The sequence below is a fragment of the Aphanomyces astaci genome (genome assembly GCF_000520075.1).
Source record: "Aphanomyces astaci strain APO3 unplaced genomic scaffold supercont1.3, whole genome shotgun sequence".
NCBI lineage: Eukaryota > Oomycota > Saprolegniomycetes > Saprolegniales > Verrucalvaceae > Aphanomyces > Aphanomyces astaci.
This window is the reverse complement of record NW_009798266.1, coordinates 1,087,340-1,106,019: the sequence shown is the minus strand read 5'-3', so window position 1 is coordinate 1,106,019 and position 18,680 is coordinate 1,087,340. Positions and strand designations below refer to the sequence as shown.

At 50.1% G+C, this 18,680-nt stretch overlaps 10 protein-coding genes across 15 annotated transcripts in view; 5 read left to right on the top strand and 5 right to left on the bottom strand.

Moving 5' to 3' along the window:
* Positions 1 to 2,237: 2,237 nt before the first annotated feature.
* On the top strand, positions 2,238 to 2,568 carry H257_01962 (hypothetical protein; the record flags this gene model as incomplete). The annotated part of the gene is made up of 3 exons (XM_009825435.1): positions 2,238 to 2,315; positions 2,376 to 2,499; positions 2,561 to 2,568. 3 exons carry the CDS (start codon positions 2,238 to 2,240, stop codon positions 2,566 to 2,568), a joined length of 210 nt encoding a protein of 69 aa, XP_009823737.1.
* An 881-nt stretch (positions 2,569 to 3,449) lies between these two features.
* H257_01961 (methionine-tRNA ligase) lies at positions 3,450 to 5,783 on the bottom strand. 3 transcript variants are annotated; one of them, XM_009825432.1, is made up of 9 exons: positions 5,097 to 5,783; positions 4,965 to 5,049; positions 4,811 to 4,905; positions 4,545 to 4,739; positions 4,368 to 4,494; positions 4,180 to 4,319; positions 3,942 to 4,128; positions 3,634 to 3,884; positions 3,450 to 3,565 (listed from the first exon to the last, which is right to left on the bottom strand). In XM_009825432.1, exons 1-8 carry the CDS (start codon positions 5,757 to 5,759, stop codon positions 3,712 to 3,714), a joined length of 1,665 nt encoding a protein of 554 aa, XP_009823734.1. In that variant the 5' UTR covers positions 5,760 to 5,783; the 3' UTR covers positions 3,450 to 3,565; positions 3,634 to 3,711. The 3 variants fall into 3 exon arrangements, with proteins under 3 accessions (XP_009823734.1, XP_009823735.1, XP_009823736.1); XM_009825433.1 differs by having other exon boundaries at positions 3,634 to 4,128; XM_009825434.1 differs by lacking the exon at positions 3,450 to 3,565 and having other exon boundaries at positions 3,604 to 3,884.
* A 147-nt stretch (positions 5,784 to 5,930) lies between these two features.
* Positions 5,931 to 6,529, top strand: H257_01960 (hypothetical protein; the record flags this gene model as incomplete). The annotated part of the gene is made up of 2 exons (XM_009825431.1): positions 5,931 to 6,328; positions 6,388 to 6,529. The coding sequence occupies 2 exons, from the start codon at positions 5,931 to 5,933 to the stop codon at positions 6,527 to 6,529; spliced, it is 540 nt and encodes a 179-aa protein (XP_009823733.1).
* Positions 6,530 to 6,701: 172 nt separating this feature from the next.
* H257_01959 lies at positions 6,702 to 8,743 on the bottom strand. Of its 2 annotated transcripts, XM_009825429.1 has the most exons (7): positions 8,615 to 8,743; positions 8,368 to 8,565; positions 8,030 to 8,297; positions 7,840 to 7,958; positions 7,300 to 7,533; positions 7,099 to 7,236; positions 6,702 to 7,038 (listed from the first exon to the last, which is right to left on the bottom strand). In XM_009825429.1, exons 1-7 carry the CDS (start codon positions 8,723 to 8,725, stop codon positions 6,829 to 6,831), a joined length of 1,278 nt encoding a protein of 425 aa, XP_009823731.1. In that variant the 5' UTR covers positions 8,726 to 8,743; the 3' UTR covers positions 6,702 to 6,828. The 2 variants fall into 2 exon arrangements, with proteins under 2 accessions (XP_009823731.1, XP_009823732.1); XM_009825430.1 differs by having other exon boundaries at positions 7,099 to 7,533.
* A 1,203-nt stretch (positions 8,744 to 9,946) lies between these two features.
* H257_01958 lies at positions 9,947 to 11,348 on the bottom strand. 2 transcript variants are annotated; one of them, XM_009825428.1, is made up of 4 exons: positions 10,926 to 11,348; positions 10,558 to 10,869; positions 10,308 to 10,501; positions 9,947 to 10,262 (listed from the first exon to the last, which is right to left on the bottom strand). In XM_009825428.1, the coding sequence occupies exons 1-4, from the start codon at positions 11,307 to 11,309 to the stop codon at positions 10,016 to 10,018; spliced, it is 1,137 nt and encodes a 378-aa protein (XP_009823730.1). In that variant the 5' UTR covers positions 11,310 to 11,348; the 3' UTR covers positions 9,947 to 10,015. The 2 variants fall into 2 exon arrangements, with proteins under 2 accessions (XP_009823730.1, XP_009823729.1); XM_009825427.1 differs by having other exon boundaries at positions 9,949 to 10,501; positions 10,926 to 11,338.
* A 688-nt stretch (positions 11,349 to 12,036) lies between these two features.
* Positions 12,037 to 14,681, top strand: H257_01957. 2 transcript variants are annotated; one of them, XM_009825425.1, is made up of 5 exons: positions 12,037 to 12,279; positions 12,337 to 12,594; positions 12,665 to 12,906; positions 12,996 to 13,539; positions 13,627 to 14,681. In XM_009825425.1, exons 1-5 carry the CDS (start codon positions 12,079 to 12,081, stop codon positions 14,593 to 14,595), a joined length of 2,214 nt encoding a protein of 737 aa, XP_009823727.1. In that variant the 5' UTR covers positions 12,037 to 12,078; the 3' UTR covers positions 14,596 to 14,681. The 2 variants fall into 2 exon arrangements, with proteins under 2 accessions (XP_009823727.1, XP_009823728.1); XM_009825426.1 differs by having other exon boundaries at positions 12,665 to 13,539.
* A 297-nt stretch (positions 14,682 to 14,978) lies between these two features.
* On the bottom strand, positions 14,979 to 15,452 carry H257_01956 (hypothetical protein; the record flags this gene model as incomplete). Its single annotated transcript, XM_009825424.1, has 1 exon — positions 14,979 to 15,452. One exon carries the CDS (start codon positions 15,450 to 15,452, stop codon positions 14,979 to 14,981), a length of 474 nt encoding a protein of 157 aa, XP_009823726.1.
* Positions 15,453 to 16,205: 753 nt separating this feature from the next.
* Positions 16,206 to 16,625, top strand: H257_01955 (hypothetical protein; the record flags this gene model as incomplete). Its single annotated transcript, XM_009825423.1, has 1 exon — positions 16,206 to 16,625. One exon carries the CDS (start codon positions 16,206 to 16,208, stop codon positions 16,623 to 16,625), a length of 420 nt encoding a protein of 139 aa, XP_009823725.1.
* Positions 16,626 to 17,515: 890 nt separating this feature from the next.
* H257_01954 (hypothetical protein) lies at positions 17,516 to 17,979 on the bottom strand (the record flags this gene model as incomplete). Its single annotated transcript, XM_009825422.1, has 2 exons — positions 17,516 to 17,678; positions 17,783 to 17,979. 2 exons carry the CDS (start codon positions 17,977 to 17,979, stop codon positions 17,516 to 17,518), a joined length of 360 nt encoding a protein of 119 aa, XP_009823724.1.
* A 475-nt stretch (positions 17,980 to 18,454) lies between these two features.
* H257_01953 (hypothetical protein) overlaps positions 18,455 to 18,680 on the top strand; it is a gene marked incomplete at both ends in the record, with an annotated part of 1,141 nt that continues 915 nt past the window's right edge. The window contains one exon of the mRNA XM_009825421.1: positions 18,455 to 18,655. Within this exon, the coding sequence (XP_009823723.1) occupies positions 18,455 to 18,655 (201 nt within the window). The remainder of the gene's footprint in view (positions 18,656 to 18,680) is intronic.

The window sequence follows — 18,680 nt, the reverse complement described above, 5'->3', positions numbered from 1 at the left end:
GACCGATTTGGTCCAACTTTTTTAAGGAGGTTTGTGGTCACGTTGAAGTCTTGCACTTCTCACGAATAATTTTTCCAAAATTCAACTGGCATCCAGACACTTTGGAGATACTTCTATTCTCCTTTTTTTCATGGAATATCAGACTTTGGGAAAAATTTGAAGACTTGCCAAAACTGTTTATGGCATGATTTTATGAGGTGGCATACAGACTATCGACAGGCTTTTTGGCCAAAATATGCTATCGCGAAATGTACTACTATTAGGGCTGGTCTGTATGCCACCTCATAAAATCATGCCATAAACCGTTTTGGCAAGTCTTCAAATTTTTCCCAAAGTCTGATATCCCATGAAAAAAAGGAGAATAGAAGTATCTCCAAAGTGTCTGGATGCCAGTTGAATTTTGGAAAAATTATTCGTGAGAAGTGCAAGACTTCAACGTGACCACAAACCTCCTTAAAAAAGTTGGACCAAATCGGTCCATTTTTTTTTATGCCATAAAACACCCGATTCTCAAGAAAACTGTGGCATAAAGTTTTGAACTTTGGTGGCATCCAGACGCACAAACTCTCGAAAAATGGAATATTTCGATTTTGCCAACTTTTCTTCGAAAAACGGCCATGTTATACCATTTTTCGTGGCGACTTTATACACTACTGTACCTCTTGGACAATATCCGGACAATTGTCGCACAACGCCGCATATTTGACGAACTCTCAAAATACCCTAAATAACACGATGAATGGCTTTATGATGAAGACCCTCCCCTCCTTGCCCTGGATTTAGCAGGTTTTTTTGGTACTATTATAGTATCCGTTGGGTTGAAGTGTTCTCTGTCGTTAACTCATCAGCGACCTTTGGCCTACACATGTTCGTGCCTTTTTTCATGTGTGAGGGTCCCCGGCTCCAGTGCCTCACGTGCCTCACCGACCTGCAGGCCCTCCGCGGCTTCCTGACCGAGCAGATCGTCACCGCATGCCCCACCATTCCCCAGCACTCCGACGTCTGACCTTCGACGCACGGGTATATTAATACGAAGTCCGCTAGCTGTAGACGCAAATGATTTCTTAGATAGCTGATGTACGTCACTACAGTACACATAGATACCGGTATAACAATGAAGGAACGCTCCCGAAACTTCACCCCGCGTGAGCAGGTGCAGCTGTTGAGTGCCTCGCTCGATCTAATCGTCGGAAATGATCAAACTGCAAGTCATTTCTAAAAGCCCGAGTACTGCAGCGTATAACAGTAGTCCCGAATGCACATAGAGGTACCGGTATAGTGAATGACAAGCTGATTCGCTACGTGAGGGCAACGGTAACATTTCCAATACTGTACTATAGAACTGGTGATGGTCTGTCTCTACATTCACTGAAGAGTCCCATGCAGCCGAATCCATCACGAAGCAAGTGCAATCTGTTTTAAAGTTACGGACTTCGGTGCGATATCAAAACGAGTCCAGTAAAATTTGCCCTGTTAATGGCGCCAGTAACTCGCTTATCCGAACAAGTTATCCGGATAATGGGGTCAAATTTACTGACTTATTTATGGAATTCGTAGGGAGATTGCGTACGATTTCATATTTAACCAATGAAAACACTCCTGTACAATGATTGGATAATTCAATCACAAATCCATGTTCATCGCGAAACACTATTGACAATCAAATGCAAGCTGCATGATACGAGTACTATTAGTACAATTATGCGACGAGGGAATACCATAGTCATGTAGTACGTGATATTAACGATATTCCTGAAGTTTATTTAGGGCGTGTTTGGAGCGACTTTTGTGTCAGCGGTTTTTGGAAAAGTAGCCAATCAAAATCGTTTCCATCGACTTTTGCAAAAACCGCTCTGCTCCTTGAGGTCGTTTACAGCGACTTTTGGGATTGTGGCTATTTATTGGGCAAAAATATCAGAATAAATTGTTGGTTGCAAACCAAAATTTCGCAGGAGCACGCCCAAAGCACACCCTTGTCGGTTGCCGGTGGTTCGTTACTCCACTCCGGTGTGTACTGGTAGGTCCTCGACGGGATAACTTACCCATTTGAAGCACGGCTGTGGTAAGTCATTTCCATGTCGAGGGTAGCTGCACACAGAACGCATCGAACGCTGTACACATGCCCCTCCCGCGCGACCTCCTATTTGTACTGAACCCTAGGCTCTGTGTATTGTAAAGTGATTTTAGATTAGCTAGGCGTTGATCTTATGGGTTGCGCATGCCCAGAGTTAGCAGTGATGACTGCACGACTCCTTCGGGAAGGAGAAGGTCACACGGACGCACAATCGTTTGACTTTTCGAGGGGCTTCATTCGAGTAACGAGCATTGCTTATAGCACCAATCCTCGATATATTTCACTAAAGACTGCCGTGTAGGAGCTGCGCATCCACATTCCATGGACACAGATCCTGTCGCAGCCCATCGAGATCAAGCTGTACACGGTAGAGTTGATCCTCAGGTTGAAACACATAGCATTGTCGGTCGGTTTGACCTTTACCGGTGCGCCATTAACGTGGCAGTCTATATTTCCAAGCCGCCGACTTACGACTGACTTGCGTAGATACATAGTTCTAATGCGCTATATCTACTCTACGTCGTTTCGCCACTCGCCGCCTGAACATTTGGCCACCACAGCCACTACGCGACAACAATTTTCTGCGCTCCGCTGTCATTGAGCTGAAAATGGACAATGAATTTTAGGACGCATCATTGGTTGATTTTTCTCTGTTATTAACCAATGTCAGTGAAGGCTTGTGGAAAAAGCCAAAAACCGCAGACACAAAAGTCGCTCCGAACACGCCCTTATGCACTTGAATTGGAGAAATGTAGATGGGCCACTGTCAACAACTTGACCCGTTAATAGTTCAATACTTGCTTCATAACAGAGATATCCTTATTGTACGGGACTTGTGTGCTTATGGCCCACACAAGAATTCCATAAAGTCTCGATTCACAAACGCGTCCAGCTCGACTGTCAACAGATCACTTTAACTCTCCCGTAACGATCGCTCCTTCCTACTACGTACTAATATAACGCAGCCTAACTTGCGTACTGCTAACGATACATACCTAGTGCTACAAATGGCAATACTGTACCACTGGGAAGCCTCACATTCCCCTTTGGCAGGTGACCTGTACAATAGAGGAGGATTGGTCAGTTGGAGTCCGGCAATTTGTGATTTTCTTGAGATCTCATTGGATATGAAAATCATAGGACCAGCTCCCTACGATTTCGTCAATTCACAAATGAATTGCGAAAATTTATGTTTGCTACAAAATTCGTATATAACTTGGAAAAAATTTTGAGGTTGAGGATTTCGAAAAATGGTGAAATCGTAGGGGTGTGCGCCTACAATTGCATACAAAAGTCAAGTTCTGGCCTACGCATTCCGTAGAATGGCTCTTCATGAAAAAGGAATTTCGCATCCGGTTAGTTGGCATCCTCCGGATGATGGAATCAATCGTGTGGCCATTTGGAATCGACAGCACGCGTAGTGACGATGGACGTGGGAAATGACGTTATTTGATACTGTTGAGTCCTCTGGCGCTACTCCTTGAACAGATCCTAGCGTCGGGTGGCCCGATGAAAACTACAGAGAATGTATCTGATCCCATGTAGTGTAGTAGCGCTACCTGGCTACGTAGCTATAGTAGACTTGAGAGTGCTTATTGCATTGCTGTACGTCGGTATGCACTCCGAGGCATCATTCGTTATTCAAGCTTGCGAAAAGGCACGAACTTGACGTTGGACTTTTGGTTGGCCACAGGGCCAAACGTGGATTGCCCGAACCGGCAGAACTCGAACGAACGTTCGGCGGTCGGGACGTTCAAGTAGTTGAGGATGCCAGTCGACATGGACGGCACAACGGGCAGCAAGAGGAGAGCTACAGTAGACATCGACTTCATGCTTTCATCTCAAGAGAAGAAATCGCCCCACGTACCACTGACACGCACGGCTTCAATCGACAAGAGCAAGGTCGTATCCACGAGTTGGCGCTTGACCTTAGCTTCTTCCGAGTCGATGGCCAGGGTTTTCAGTTGCTTGGCCACGACCCACGGCTCGTGTTTGGAGAAGTTGCGGTTCACTTCGTATAGTAGCCCCATGATGGTCTTGGTCACAAGGGCAAACTGCACTTGCCATGTTACAATATGTTCGCATGGCAGTGGTGATTGACGTACATCGGGGCGTTCGTAGTGGCACTGGACTTGCTGCACAGTGTCGTTGATGCGATGGATCAATTCCAAGTCGTCGGGCGAGAAGTCGCCGCCACTGGGGACGTTTCCCTGCGGCAGGAAGGCCAGCGTCGTGCATCGGATCACTGCCCCAACACAGCATGAGTCAAGATGCATACAACGAGATTGTGTACCGAGGTTGCCGAGGGTATCAGCAAGCTCGTTGTTCACGTGCTCCTTGAGCATGCCTTCGTTGAAGTCGCCGTCGTCGGTCAACACGCCTTCCCGCAGCAAATAGTACCGCACTGCATCCAACCCAAACTACAACATACAACCTATCGACCTGTATTATATACACTACAACCAAGTACCTTTTCGATGATCGCATCAGGAGTTACGACGTTGCCTAGACTCTTGGACATCTTGACGCCGTTCACAGTCCAATGGGCATGCGCGACGATCTTGCGCGGCAGCGGCAACTTGGCTGCCAAGAGGAACGCCGGCCAGTAAATAGCATGGAACTTCAAAATGTCCTTGCCCACAATGTGGTACGCTGCCGGCCAGCACTACTCATGTCACCGCTCGTGTTGGGACTGAACAGTAAACGAACGATATATATGATGATGAGTATATGTACCGATTGGAAGTGCGCCATGTCGGTGGGGTACTTGCAACACGTGAGGTAGTTGGTCAATGCATCCAGCCACACATATACGGAGTGGTTGTCGTCATCTAGACAGCATCATCATGTCCACGATGGCATTTGCAGGAAGAAGTAGATGCGGCTGTACCTGGCACTGGAATAGCCCATGCGATCTTTTCTCGCAGCCGAGACACGGATACATCGCGCAGACCGCGCTCGACTGTCGCGCGGACCTAATGCCTCCATGTTACATGCCTCGTCAAGGATTCCATGTCCGTACTTCGTTGTAGCGCGACGGGGGCTGCACCACGTCCGGATGGTCGTCGAGCCACGCCAGGAGCTTGTCTTGGAGTTTGCTCAGTCGGAACTTGTAGTTTTGTTCCTTCACCAGCTCCACGGGGTGGCCAGACTCTTTGGACACGATCTGGCCGTCGTCGCGCGTGTCCACTTGCATCTCGGTCAAGAACGTTTCATCCGAGATGCAATAGTACGCTTCGTGCTCGCCCAAGTAGATGTAGTCGTTCTCGACCAACGTCCGCCACATGGACGCCACGGCGACGGCATGCGACGGCTCCGTCGTCCGCACAAACCGGTCGTACCGAATGTCGCCGCTTGCGCACATGGCTTGGAACGTCGCCGCAACGTCGTCGCAGAACTGGCCAGTAGGCTTGCCAGCCTTGTCGGCTGCTTGTTGGACTTTTAACCCGTGCTCGTCTGTGCCTGTCGTGAACAGCGTTGGTTCGTTGCGGAATTGAAACCATCGACTGAGTGCGTCGGCCATCAAGGATGAATGCAAGTGGCCAAGGTGCGGCGACGCATTGACGTAGAAGATGGGTGTCGTGATGGTCGTCGTTGTGGCCGTAAATCGGACGATGGGGTGGTTACGCTGAGGTCGCACTGCAGCACCCGATCGCGGCAGCAGCGCTAAACGGCGAAGCAGCATCAGGTGTCGTTGCTTCAAACCAAGAATTGATTTGATTGTATTGTTTTGGATTTTTACAACAATAATTAAATCAATAGCAGTGCTGAATATGAATGTCTTATGTGAATTGCACGTTCGCTAAATTAATTCGGAAAGGTAACCAGCGATATTTATAATCAACCTTGCTGGAGCATGAGCGATGATGACGGTTCGTCCGGCGGTAGCGACATTGACAGTGTCGGCCTGATACCGTCCGACAAAGAAGGAGTGAGCGATGCAGAGAGTGTAGTGAGAACGCCCAATGTAGATGATGATGACTCATCGGACGACGAACCCCTGAGCGTGTTAAAGCAAGATGTCAAGAAGCGGCTGCGATCCCAGAATCGAGACGAGGACGAAGAGTTGGCGTTGGCAGAAAGCAATTCCGAGGACGAGTCACGACGAGATGAGTTTGTGCGCGATTACTCCCGCGAAGGGGACCTGGAAATGCTGCACATGCCGCGCGCGACCTTTCCGTTTCCAAGTTACATTCGTCAAGCTGCAAACCAATTGGACCCCCATCGACATCCCCTCGCGGCAACACCATTGAAGTTTCTTGCAAGCCAGAACCTTCAGCTAGTTCTCTCTCGGCACGCCCCACTTCCGTTAGCCAGTACTACCGCAATGCCATCCGGTCCCACGCGCAAGCGCATGGCTTCTGTCGACGATGTCCCAACGAAGGCAAGAGGAGACTCGTCCAAGCGACCAAAGCCCCCTCCATCTCCCACTACCAGCAGCCGCAGCAGCAGTGACGACAACAATAGCGCTGACGAAGGGTCCATACCAGCCACGTCGTAACTCCCCCACCAACGAATCGAACTCTACCGAAAATAGCTGTGTTCAACAGTACTATGCTTCACTTTGCATTTCGATTGTACCCAAGCAGCCAGCCCCCCCGTGTCATCCCAATGATACCAGAAAACACACACGATTTCATGGTTCGAGTGATATTACTCATTGCACCACGTCACAGAGATCAACAACGTCCGTCCACGCTACAGCGTCCACAGTGTACATATGTACGTCGTGGGAGATGATCCGACTTTTTGTATCAGTTGTCAAACAACTGCTCAAAGATGCCTTTGAAGAGGTGGATGCCGCGCACGAACGTGTCCTTGTGCAGCATTTCATTGTGCTCATGCAGGAGCACCTCGGTGTTGTTCATGGGCGAGAACCCGAGCGCCGGCACGCCCAGCTGCCGCAGGAACCGGCTGTCCGTGGCGGCGGGAAACACATCCAGCTCCACGTCCATCCCCAATTTCTACAAGCCCCCCTCGTTTAGATATCAATGCTACAAGCATGCCATTCCTCGTCTTCTTACCGCCGCCACATCGAGAAATTTGGCGCACAGGGGGTTGGTCTCGTCTTCTACCGATGTCACATGGTGCTGATGCAGCGGATTCTTGGATACAAACTCCCACGACACGCCTTCGGCACAGCACCATTCGTCCAGCATGGCCTACATACACACACTTTACTGTGAGTTTGAACGTGAGTTTGGGGGGGGGGTGTATTGTAGTGCCTTGAACGCATCCAAGTCTTGGCTCGGAGAGATGCGAATGTCAAACCCTGCCATGGCATCCGTGGGAATCACGTTGAGCGCAAACGTGCGGCCGCCGTCCGTGGTCACGCCGCTGCGCAGCACAGTCAAGTTGACGGTGGTCACGTCCCCGAGCTTGTTTTTCTTCATCTCGCCGTGCTTGCATCCACATGACGCGCCAAGAAGGTTCTCTTGGTCATCGCGAAACTTGAGCGCCTGCGACACTGTAAGGCTTTGATTTTTGACGAAGATGGAACAATGTCCAGCAAAACCAACACATGTAAATCGATTCAAAATTGGAGTGGAACAATCGATATATGACCAATCAAAACCCACAACACGAATCAAGTAGCCAATCAAATTATCCACTCGTCGACCAACGCAACATCGAATTAGTGTGTGACTGAAATTAGTGTGAGATTGGACGACCTACAAAAGTCAGTACCAAGAATCGATCGATAGATTTGGCAAAGAATCGGCACAAAAGTCCAAATATTGGGGTAAAAGAAAGACAATCAATACCTTGTTGCAAATGTCAATCAACTTGATCGTGGCCGTGTCCTTGATAAAGCGACTGCCGTGGCCCGTCGGCCCTTCCGCCTTGACGTACAGCCACCAAGGCGTCCGCTCGCCGTAAAACACTACAGTATGGCGTTGATTTATCGAGGTCACAAAGTAGAAACAGGAGAGGATGAGTGAGTGTGGTGGGTACCGGTGAACTTGTTGGTGGGGTTGGCCAGCCCTTCGTCCAGGGCCAGCGCGATGGGAAGCATGGCTTGGTACTGGTTGGATTTGAGGAACTTGCCCATGCCATCGGAGCCACCGATTTCTTCGTCCGGGACGTAGCTCAAGTGGATGTTGCGCGCAGGCACGAACCCCGTCGAGTGCAGCAGGCGCAAGGCCTCCAGGTATTGCACGCACACGCACTTCATGTCTTGGGTGCCACGGCCGACGATCATTCCGTTTTCCAACAGCTCTCCCTACATCAACGAGTCTGCATGTGGGTGCCGTCTCGACCACAACAGATGCGGACGGACGACTTCGTCTTACCCCAAATGGCTCGTAGTTCCAAAACTGCTCCATCACAGGCACCACGTCGTAGTGCGAGTTCAAGAGGATGCTGGGCAACGACGCGTCCTTACCTTTCCACGTGGCCACGACGATGGGCTTGCCTTCGACAGGTGAAAACTCGTGGATGTCTTCGAGAAATCCGAGCTCTTGCATGTACGCAATCAGCCATGCTGCGCACTGGGAGTGTGCCGTTAGATGAAGGAGTTAATGGGGGGTAGTCACTTACATCTTGGTACGCCCCTTCGGGCCCGTGTCCACTGACCGTGGGAATGCGCAGGAGCTCTTGGAAGCGGCGAATAGCTGCGTCCTCGTCAAAGTCATTGGGGGTCATCACCATGCTGAATCAAATTCTGGCGCACGAAAGAAGGTGCGATTGTTCATTGAGTTTTTCTAGCCAATCATATGTTGTAATTTTGCTAACTTTTAGCCAATCATAACGGCAAAATCTCTTCCGACCTTGCACCCATATTATTAATAACGTTACTACATTTCGTTACCACAACGTTAGCGATCTTCTTAGAACTACCCGGTACTATACGCATTGCTGGGCTCATGGCGAAGAGCAGGCGTACTAGTAGTACAGTGAATGCACCGGTGCTTCCCGCGTAGGAACAAACCCTGGTTTCATGTATAGCATCGTCATACAATTCGTTGTCGAGTATTTTTCGTCAATAATATTTGGACATTTCTATTCCATAAAATGATTGGATTGGGCTGATGATACTACCAGTAGTAACGTAAAAAACCAGTTTACTGTTAAGATAACTTAACCTGTTAAGATAACTTAACCAATTTAGGATAACTTTGTAGTGCCCAATCACATCTCGTTATTTGTTCGAGTCAAAACCTCTGTCATATAATGCTTACCATTCCGTCACGTGAATGAAATGCAAAAACGCCATTGGTAACAGTCATTCAAGATTGGTTTTGAAGTACACTAGTCGACACGGCCCACATTGGGTTGGATCTGAGGTCTTGTCGAGTGTAAACTCGGTACAGTAGACATCCTTCCACAACAGAAATTTAACTCTATAAAACAATACCCTTTTATAAATTATATAAAACCTGTTGAGCGGCTTACCCTAAACACTGAATTTCAATGCTCCGACACATACATACTTTAAGATTATCCTAAATTCGTTATCAAAATGTGAGTACAAATGCTTATAAAATAACAAATTTACCTGTGAGTTCATCGCCTAAACTGATAATTCGATTATGAAGTGAAAGCGGCGCGTCTTGTCTATTTTGGAATCACTATTCAAATGAATGACTGTGCTATATTTTTGTGAAATGAGCAAAATTGATTCGGATGGAATCCTACCTACTTCGAAGTATTAATAGTACGTAGTATTAATACATGTTATTCCCGCAATAATGGGAATTATTCAGATATTATTTTCTCACCTCCCATTTGAAAAGGGAATTCTCGGTCAGAATATGAGTTGACATAACACTTTCTGTGGTATCCAGACTCGACCTTAGCAAATAAGCTATCCCCCCTATTACTAATAGTACATAGTACATAGGACTAGTATACACCCCCCACCCACTCCAGTCTACAAGCATCAACATGACGTGCATGTTGTGAATACACACAAGTGTTCCGCCCTAGTTACTGTAGTTTTTACCCCCCCTTGAGGATCTCACTGGCGCGATGCCGACAGCGCGGCCGTTTTTGCAATACGAGTCGCGTCAAGTGGAGTTTCAGCTGCTCCTCTTTGTCCACCTCTGGGCACGCCGTCAAGTCCAGGCCAACACTCGACGCTTCTTCGTCCAGCGTGAAGTACCGGCCTTGGTTGAAACTCTGCGTGCTGACACCGGCGTACTTGACATGCGTCCCGCCTCCCACGGACTGCGGTCGCAGCTCCGCCCTATTAAGCCTATAGATATGCCATGATAAACAAGATGGAACGCACCAAAACATGCGATTCCGCTGCCGGCGCGTGTGATGGTGATCGGGCTGGGTCTCGTCGTCGACGATCTGCTGCACCACAAACACAGTCTTGTCTGGACCCTCATGGAACTCTCCGCCGAGAAGCGACATGAATTCGCCGCTCTGGGGGACCACCGCTTGATGCAGCACGGTCGTGTCTGTGCTTTCGGCGAGTGACTAGTCGATACACACATACCGTATGACGTGGCACGGTCACAGCCAAGACAAAGTACCTCGATGGGGGCATTGCCAAATTGATCTGCCATCAACACATCGACCAAATGATGCCGATACAAGTCGAGCACTTGGTGCGGCGACGCTGCCAACGTCACTTGGCGATGGACCGAGATATTAATGAGCCCCTCGTGGAAGGTGACGTCGATCGCAGAAAGGTCTTCGGACGGTGAGAGCGGGAAGTTTTGAAACATGCGACCGGTGTTGTGGTACAGCTGCCGCGTAATCCATTCTTTGCCCAGGCGTCGCGACTGCGGTTCCGCCAGCAGCGTCGCCATTCTCCACGATGGCGCGGTCGGGCTCAATGAGACCTATACAACCCATCCATCGATCCATGGGGAGTGGGGAGGGAGTGTCATGAACGTACCGTAACATGTTCGCACGACGCGATCCATCGGTACATGTGGTCGACGAGACCACGGTACACATCCACTTGGTTTTGGAGTCGCTTGGTCTCGCCCGAGGACACATGCACGCCCTCGCGCATGGCATGTGAAACCTCTCGCCAAGACAACAGCGTCGACGATTCCTCGCGGGCAGATGCCCGACGCACGAGCTCCGCCATGTGCGCGGACAGTTCGTGGATGCGCTTGATCAGATGCTCGCGACTCTGGCGATGTTCGTCTCGGTAAATACGCATCATCTTGCGAATGTACAGACGCTGTTTCATCTTCTTGTCGAGCGCCGTTTGCACCGCCACGGGGTCCACAGGGGGCACTGGTGTCGGCGGCGGCTTTGGCGGAGCATTCATTTTTGCTTTCTTACTGTAATTTAGTGGGTAGGCAGGCACACTGTCGAATGGACTGCGTTCCACTGTACTTGGAAATGGAAATAGCACTATCCGGATCCGGATGAATGGAGTGAAAGCCGAAACCGCCACGAAATTGAACCACTGCAATAATGTGATGGGTTTCATGAATCTCTGTGGTTTCTCGGGGCAGAGAGGTTTGGAGGGTTCCAGGGCTACTGCAGATGATCCGCACAATATTGAATATTCGCGATATTCAATATTGTGCAGAATTACATGGGAAATATCTTATTCAGTAGTTACCACTGTGAAGTCTAGTTGGCGTGGTAGCTAGCGCCAACTCTCACCGGGTGCTGCACTATATGTGTTTACACTACATATTCAGCTAAACGGGTAAAAATGAACATATTTCAAGTACAATACAATGTGACAATGTGACGTAAATATATCCATACAGTGTATACATATCCACAGGAAGTTGTAGCATACATACATTGTGGGTTCTTACTCTTGTGGATGTGCACTGAGCAGTTTGCATGTTGAAAGTCGCCGTCCTCGTTGCCACACGATTGGATTAACTAGTTAGCACAAGGAAAGCCAACACTACCATGCCATGGACGTATAAACTTCGGACGTCCGAATCCTATTCATTATTCGTTGTGAACATGAAAATGCGCTCGACATACGAAACTCACGTAACGGATGGTGGCGGTTTCTAATTCGGTTGCGCGAAACGCCCGTTCGACGTCAACCCAGGTTTCAGTGCCCGACGATGAGCCAGGATATAGGCGCAGAGCCCACGGCGATCACAGTCATGAGTCGACGGCTAAGCCGCGCCTTCAGTGGTAGCGGACTCCACCAGACCAGCACCGGCAACTCCAAACAATTTGCCTCTGTGACACCGTACACACCCAACAATCGATTGAGCTTTGGAATCGTCTCAAATCGCAACGCGATAGGCTACGAACCACAGGTACAACGACCCGTAGAACCCAACTACATTGACCGGTGGCATATGCTTGTCACACAGAGGAGAGCATCCAACACCCCTTCAACGCGCAATAGCAACGTCATGGCGCTGCGGGCCGTGGCCAAGCTAAATCGAAACTTAAAATCCGCACAGAGCACGAAGAAACCCGTGCAGAAACTGGATGTCGAGCGGCACTCCAAAGTGCTCGAGCAGTACACGATCCGGCAATACAAAACTACCACCACGTCCGTCGTCACCCAGGACTTTCCCTTGTTTCTCGTAAGCCCCGCGGCCACGTGGTACAAGATCTGGCAACTGGTACGAATGTGACCTGTATACATACTCCATACATCGCTCTGATTGAGTGGGATCTTGGTCGTGTGAGTAGTTTACGCTGATGCTGATTGTGTACCAAAGTTTTCAAATTCCGTTCGTGTTGGGGTTTGGTTCGTCCAACAACGCCGGGGCCAACAACAATCCGTTCCATGACTACGAAAGCATCGTCGTCAACTCGATCTTTGGTGTCGACTTTTTGCTCAATTGCAACACGGCGATCCCAGATCCGACCGGACGCTCCAACTACTACATCACCCACCGCCTCACAATCATTTGGAACTACCTGCGTGGATGGTACGTCCAAGCCACCCGTCGTGTAGCTTCCCCCCCCTCTTTGGTGTTTTCATCTATCCCGTTGGATCTCTACTGCATGCATCACTTAGGCTATTCTTGGACCTGGCCGCTTGTTTTCCCATTGACATTGTCATGTACGTGTCTGTAAACGGCGGCAGCGGCGTCGGCGGCAGCTTGACCTTTCTAAGTCTCCTCAAAACCGTGCGGCTCCCCCGGCTGCTTCGACTCGCAAGGCTCGTGCGCATCCTAAAGATCTTGCAAATCCCCCCCGAGTACAAGCGCTGGCTGCTCTACTCGCGCTACGCCCACCTCATCCGGCTCATCTCGACCATCGGCGTGTTCTTCTTTACCATCCACTTGTGCGCGTGTGTGTGGAACGGCAGCATCGCGTCCGACACGTGGAAGGACATGTTTCCGTCCATCCAACCCGGCGGCGTGGACGACTACGTGCTGAGTTTCTTCTTTTGTCTGTCGACGTTCTTGGGTCAAAGCATGAACTTGCACTCGCAGGACGAGTTTGTGTTTTCGATCACGCTCATTTTCTCGGGTGCGCTGCTCATGGCGGCAGTGTTTGGGGACGTGGCCGTGTTGCTCGCCAACTTTCACGAAAAGCAAAACGAGTACAAGAAAAAGGTTCGTCGGTTCGACCGCCGTCCAAAACATTGTTTATCACGTGGTGGTTGAACATATATTAATTCGTATAATCTTTTATACTGGTAGATGGAATCGCTGTTTGCATGCATGGGCACGATGAATTTACCCCTCGACCTCCAAAACCGCATCAACGAATTCTACCAAACCATGTGGGACGTCCATGCAACGTTGGACGGCCAGCCGGCGACCCTCACGACCGAACTGTCGCGCAACTTGGCGCTCGAAGTCGAGTTGTTTCTGCGCATGGATATGATCAACCGCGTGCCGATCTTCCGGACGTGCAGCAAGCGCGTGGTGCAAGAGATCGTGATGAAGCTGTCCATGGAGGTGTTCTTGCCTGGGGACTACGTGGTCGTGAGGGGGGACGTCGCGTTCGAAATGTACTTTGTCCAGACAGGCATTTGCGAAGTCACCAACGGCGGGCGCGACTCGTCGTCCATGGCCTGCCTGACCATGGCCGTGACGGACGTCGACAACGAATCCGTACTCCGATTGCTTCGCCAAGGCGACTTTTTCGGCGAAATTGCCCTCTTGATGCAGTGCAAACGCACAGCCAACGTTCGCGCCAAAACCTTTGCAGAGCTGTGTGTGTTGACAAGGGACGTGTTCGAGTCCATCACGGCGCGGTATGTGGAGGACCGAGCGCGAATGGAGACGCACATCACGGAAAAGTACGACCCGGCGGTGCTCCAGCAGATTGCCGAGCAAAAACGAAGGGGGCACCCAGCCGCTCAATCGGATGCTTCTCCAGAGAGGAACCGTGCTGGGCCGACGATGAGCCAACCCGTGCTGGACGCGGTCGTGTCGTTGGGGGACCGCCTCACGCAGATGGAAGCCAAGTTTGCACTCATGGAAGCGAGGCAGGAAGCGTTTCTGGCCGAAATGAGACTTGCGATGGGGTTGGCGGCGCCGTCATCGCTGTCGTCCCCGAGGTACTCAGCGATAGCCCGCCAGCTGTCGAGTCGAGATGCGCTTGACAATTGTTCATCCGACGAAGACGACGAAGGTGCAGCGATGGTCCTACCCCCGAAATAATCTTTGGTGAAGAGAGGCATCGACAGCCATCAAAACTTATTGTGTCCAACATGAGTACAGTAGTCGTTGCATGATCATTCGTTCGTGGGACAGATGTATCGGTATACCAACAAGTACAGCTGTACGATCTGGTCAAAATGCTGGCATACCGTACCGTACCCATACTATCAATATCAGTTTTCGAACTACGTACACCGTACTACAGTAACATGTAAGGTACACTAACCCATCCATGTTCACCTTATCACAGCAATACAGTAGTACTGTACATGTACGACCGCCTCAAATTTCTGCTTAACGTTACGGAATGATGACATTTCATTAACGGCAGTTCTATTCACTTGGTATGACAGTATAATGCGACATCAATACACTACAGAGCCTTAGCAGCCAGGGCGGCCGACAAGCGACGCCTTCTTGATGTGCGTGATCAACGGAAACTCGCGCTTCAAGTACGCGTCGCCTTCGGCGTAGATCTTGTCCTGGTCGGGGGCTTCGCCGTACGCAGCGTACGTTTTGTTTTGAAGAATGTCGAGGCCTGCCGTGACCTTGCCGAACGGTGTGAACCCAAATTTGTCCAAAAATGAGTTGTTGGCAAAGTTGACAAACAGCTGCGTGGTGCGGGTGTTATTGCCCGCGGACGCGTACACGAGCGTGCCGACCGTGTTGGAGACCACGCCCCACTTGACATCCTTGATGTCGGTGTACTTGTTGTTCTTGGGGTCGGCGGCGATGCCCCACTGCACGACAAACTTGGGCACGTACCGGAAGAACCCTGCGTTGTCGTAGAACTTGTCTTCGATGAGCTGCTTGAACTGCGCAGCGCCGAGGGGAGCCCATGCGGAATTGATCTGCATACAAAACCATGGGTCTTCTTCGTGATGGAATATAGTAACGTGGCTACAACGTTTTGACCAGGGAGCAAACCTTGGAGGACAACTGTACTTCAAAAGTGACGTCGCCTACTTAGGTCTCGTATAAGACAGAGAAAACTTCGGCTTTGGCGGCGGCGGCAACCACAAGGACGGTACACGACGCCTTCATGGTCAATTTGAAGATGATCCGAGGAAGGTGGGGCAGCCACGCCCCCTGGCTCAACATAATCGTAGGATCAGGTTTGAGTCATATGATATATATAGATATTCCATGTGGTTTCCCCCGTTATTGAGGCTGTCCTCGATCGCAAATTCGTTGTGCCCCGCAATACCAAGCCCTTCGCGAGTAATTTGGGTATACCCATCGAAAGGAACCGCTCCCTTGTACCCCCTTGTTGCAAGCGCATACTCCACATAGACGGTGACTCACAAGCAATACCACTGCTGAAGTGCTACGCTGATTAGCTACAGAAGCTAGCGAGCCTGTCTGATTATCTACTCGCCCAATTGTCAACTGTAACTTGGAGACCCGTTTTACAGTACAGTACTGTAACTACACCTCTCGGATTAACCTAGGTTTATAAGGCCCAGTTCGAATTACCAAACTTCCGGAGACTCCTCCAATCAAATCACACAGAGTGTCCGGATAAAATTAATATTATCCAGGACATAAAATACCTCCTGGGAGTCTCCGGACCACAAACAGACAGACAATTCGTTCGAAGTAATTGTGCGATGGACTCAAACGCAGCCATTTGTGCTGCTGTGGTTGCCGCTGTGCAAGCTGTAGTCTCGCACGACGGACGAAACAACCCTGGCGCGAAGGTGCACAAGATCGTTGTACCTAACTCCACATGGGAGACTGTTAAAACCAAATCAGGTTACGACCAATGGTTTCGTCGCTACCTGCAATGTCGGCGCTCAGTGTTCACGACGATAGCACGCAAAGTCGATGCCAAGTGGACCCAAGTGCACGGACGACTGTACCACAACACAGCCATCTTGGTTGACGATCGCGTAGCCTGCGCGATGCACTACTTGACGCATGCCGATGGATACGATGCGACAGCGTTAGTCTTTGGGATCAGCAAGACGATGGCGAGGCGAGAACGTACACGTTGCAAGCTTGCCAGGTTCTATGCCAGTGCTACTTAGCCGATGCTGTTGCCATGCCCACATCTCAAGCTGCGTGGGAGACAATTCGTGGTGGGTTTGAAGACGTCGCTGGCGTGCCAAACGCCTACGGCGCTATCGATGGAACCTTGATACCAATCAAACGGTTTACGGACTATGATGGGTGGTATTGTCGCAAGGGTTTCCCTGCCTTCAACATGCAGGCCGTGGTCGACGACAAGATGCGGTTAATGTCGTACTCGATTCGTTCTGGGAGTCAAAACGACAAAGCCTTGTTCCGTGAGTCACAGTTCGACAAATTCTGCCATCAAAACGTTCCCCGGGGTGGTTGTTTTGTGGCCGACGGCGGGTACAAGTTATACAGCCATATCCTGACGCCGTTTGCACTTCGATTTGGCATGAATGCTGACGAAGCCCACTACAATCTCCTACACAGCCGAACGCGAATGGCGGTGGAGTGTGCATTTGGGCTGTGGAAAAATACTTTTCGTATTTTTCAAGTCAATTTGTTGCATGGGTCGCCTGCCGAAATGGTGTTGCTCAATTCAATATTATTCTTTGGATTCTAAAAACATTAGCAACTTCGCTTGAATTTTATTTCCACGCTCTAAGGCCGCCAAAATCCTTTCGTTCATCACACCTGTTGAAACTAATATTTCCTTCGTTTCCGCCAATAATGTCGCCACTGTAGCAATGCTCGAGTCCGGATCCGAACGAAATGCAGCAGCATCGACTAGTCCTTTAGCCAACACATCGCCCAAGGACACCAGACCGGCACCAATGTCAACCTTGGATTTGGATCGTTGTTGTCGCTGGCTCTCCAAATCATCCACCGCCTTGCGCTTGTCTGCATGACCACTCTTTTCTGTTGGGAATGGAAGATCATCTCCAAACTCGACGTCGCCTAATCCTCACATATCCCCAAACGCTGCAACCATGTCAACCCAGTAAACGGGATAGTCGATTGGGATGTCGGAGTCGTTCCCCGTCGCTGCTTCCTTGATGCGAATAGCCTTGTACTTGGCACGGATGTCGTACTCCTTGTTCTCAACGACGTTGTTGTGACAGCGTTGTCTCCTCCAACAATAATGTTGAACTGCAGGCGCAGAGGTTCCCACAAACTGCACTTCTTTTGATTTGAGTTGCACTTGCTAAAAGTCTCCTTGAAGCGGCCGTACCGGAGCTCGAGCAAAGTAACCACCATATCATCACTGTAAAAGGTCGGTGGCAACGTGACTTGAACTACCTGATCTGCACACGCGGCGGCTTCAACGCCGACAGTTCCATGCATGGCTTCTTGGAGGAGCCGGACTTGTTCCTGAAGGTCTTTTTTCTTGGGTGTCTTTGCCTTGAGCGTCTTGGTCGGGCGAGTCATCTTCAAAAGTGGTGGTTTATCACGACGAATGTCGCCATTGGCGAATCTACGTCCAATCATGGGTCTCATTACTGGTCTATCATCCGGTGACAAAAAAAATTTGCCTTTTTCTTCTGACCAATAAGATTGGAGTTTAAATTTACCTCCGAGGACGGCCCGGAGACGACGAGTACTTCGCACTCCTTTTCATCAATATACTAGTATATAGTTTTACTTCGAACTGGGCCTAACGCTAACAGTTATACTGTAGTATTTTCAATTCACGGTACTCCCTCGCAAGAAATTGTCGAGTAATCTGCACCGCTTGTGGAATCAGGCTGTCCACTGCCTCATTGGGTTTCAGCTCATGATGAAACCGTTGCAGTCGTTTCAGAGAGTACCAAAATAGCAGCGCCGTGTCTTGCTCAACAGCGCCGCCGCCATCATATCCGACACGGCCGCCTCTCCATCGCGTCTTCGGATACATGGACCCCCCATGGCCACAATAGCTCACGCGCCTCCAGCTTCCACTGCAATGACCGACCAACCACATCATCCTGCCAAAATCAACCCCGATACAAGGGAGCTCGCTCGTTCCCTCACAAAAAACGGGCTTGCCGACGCCTCCCTCGACACTAGCGAGGCTCACCAAACGTCCCATTCGATTCTCCAACCGGTCGCGACACCACCTCTGGAGGTGCAGCCGTCGGGGTCGAATCAGT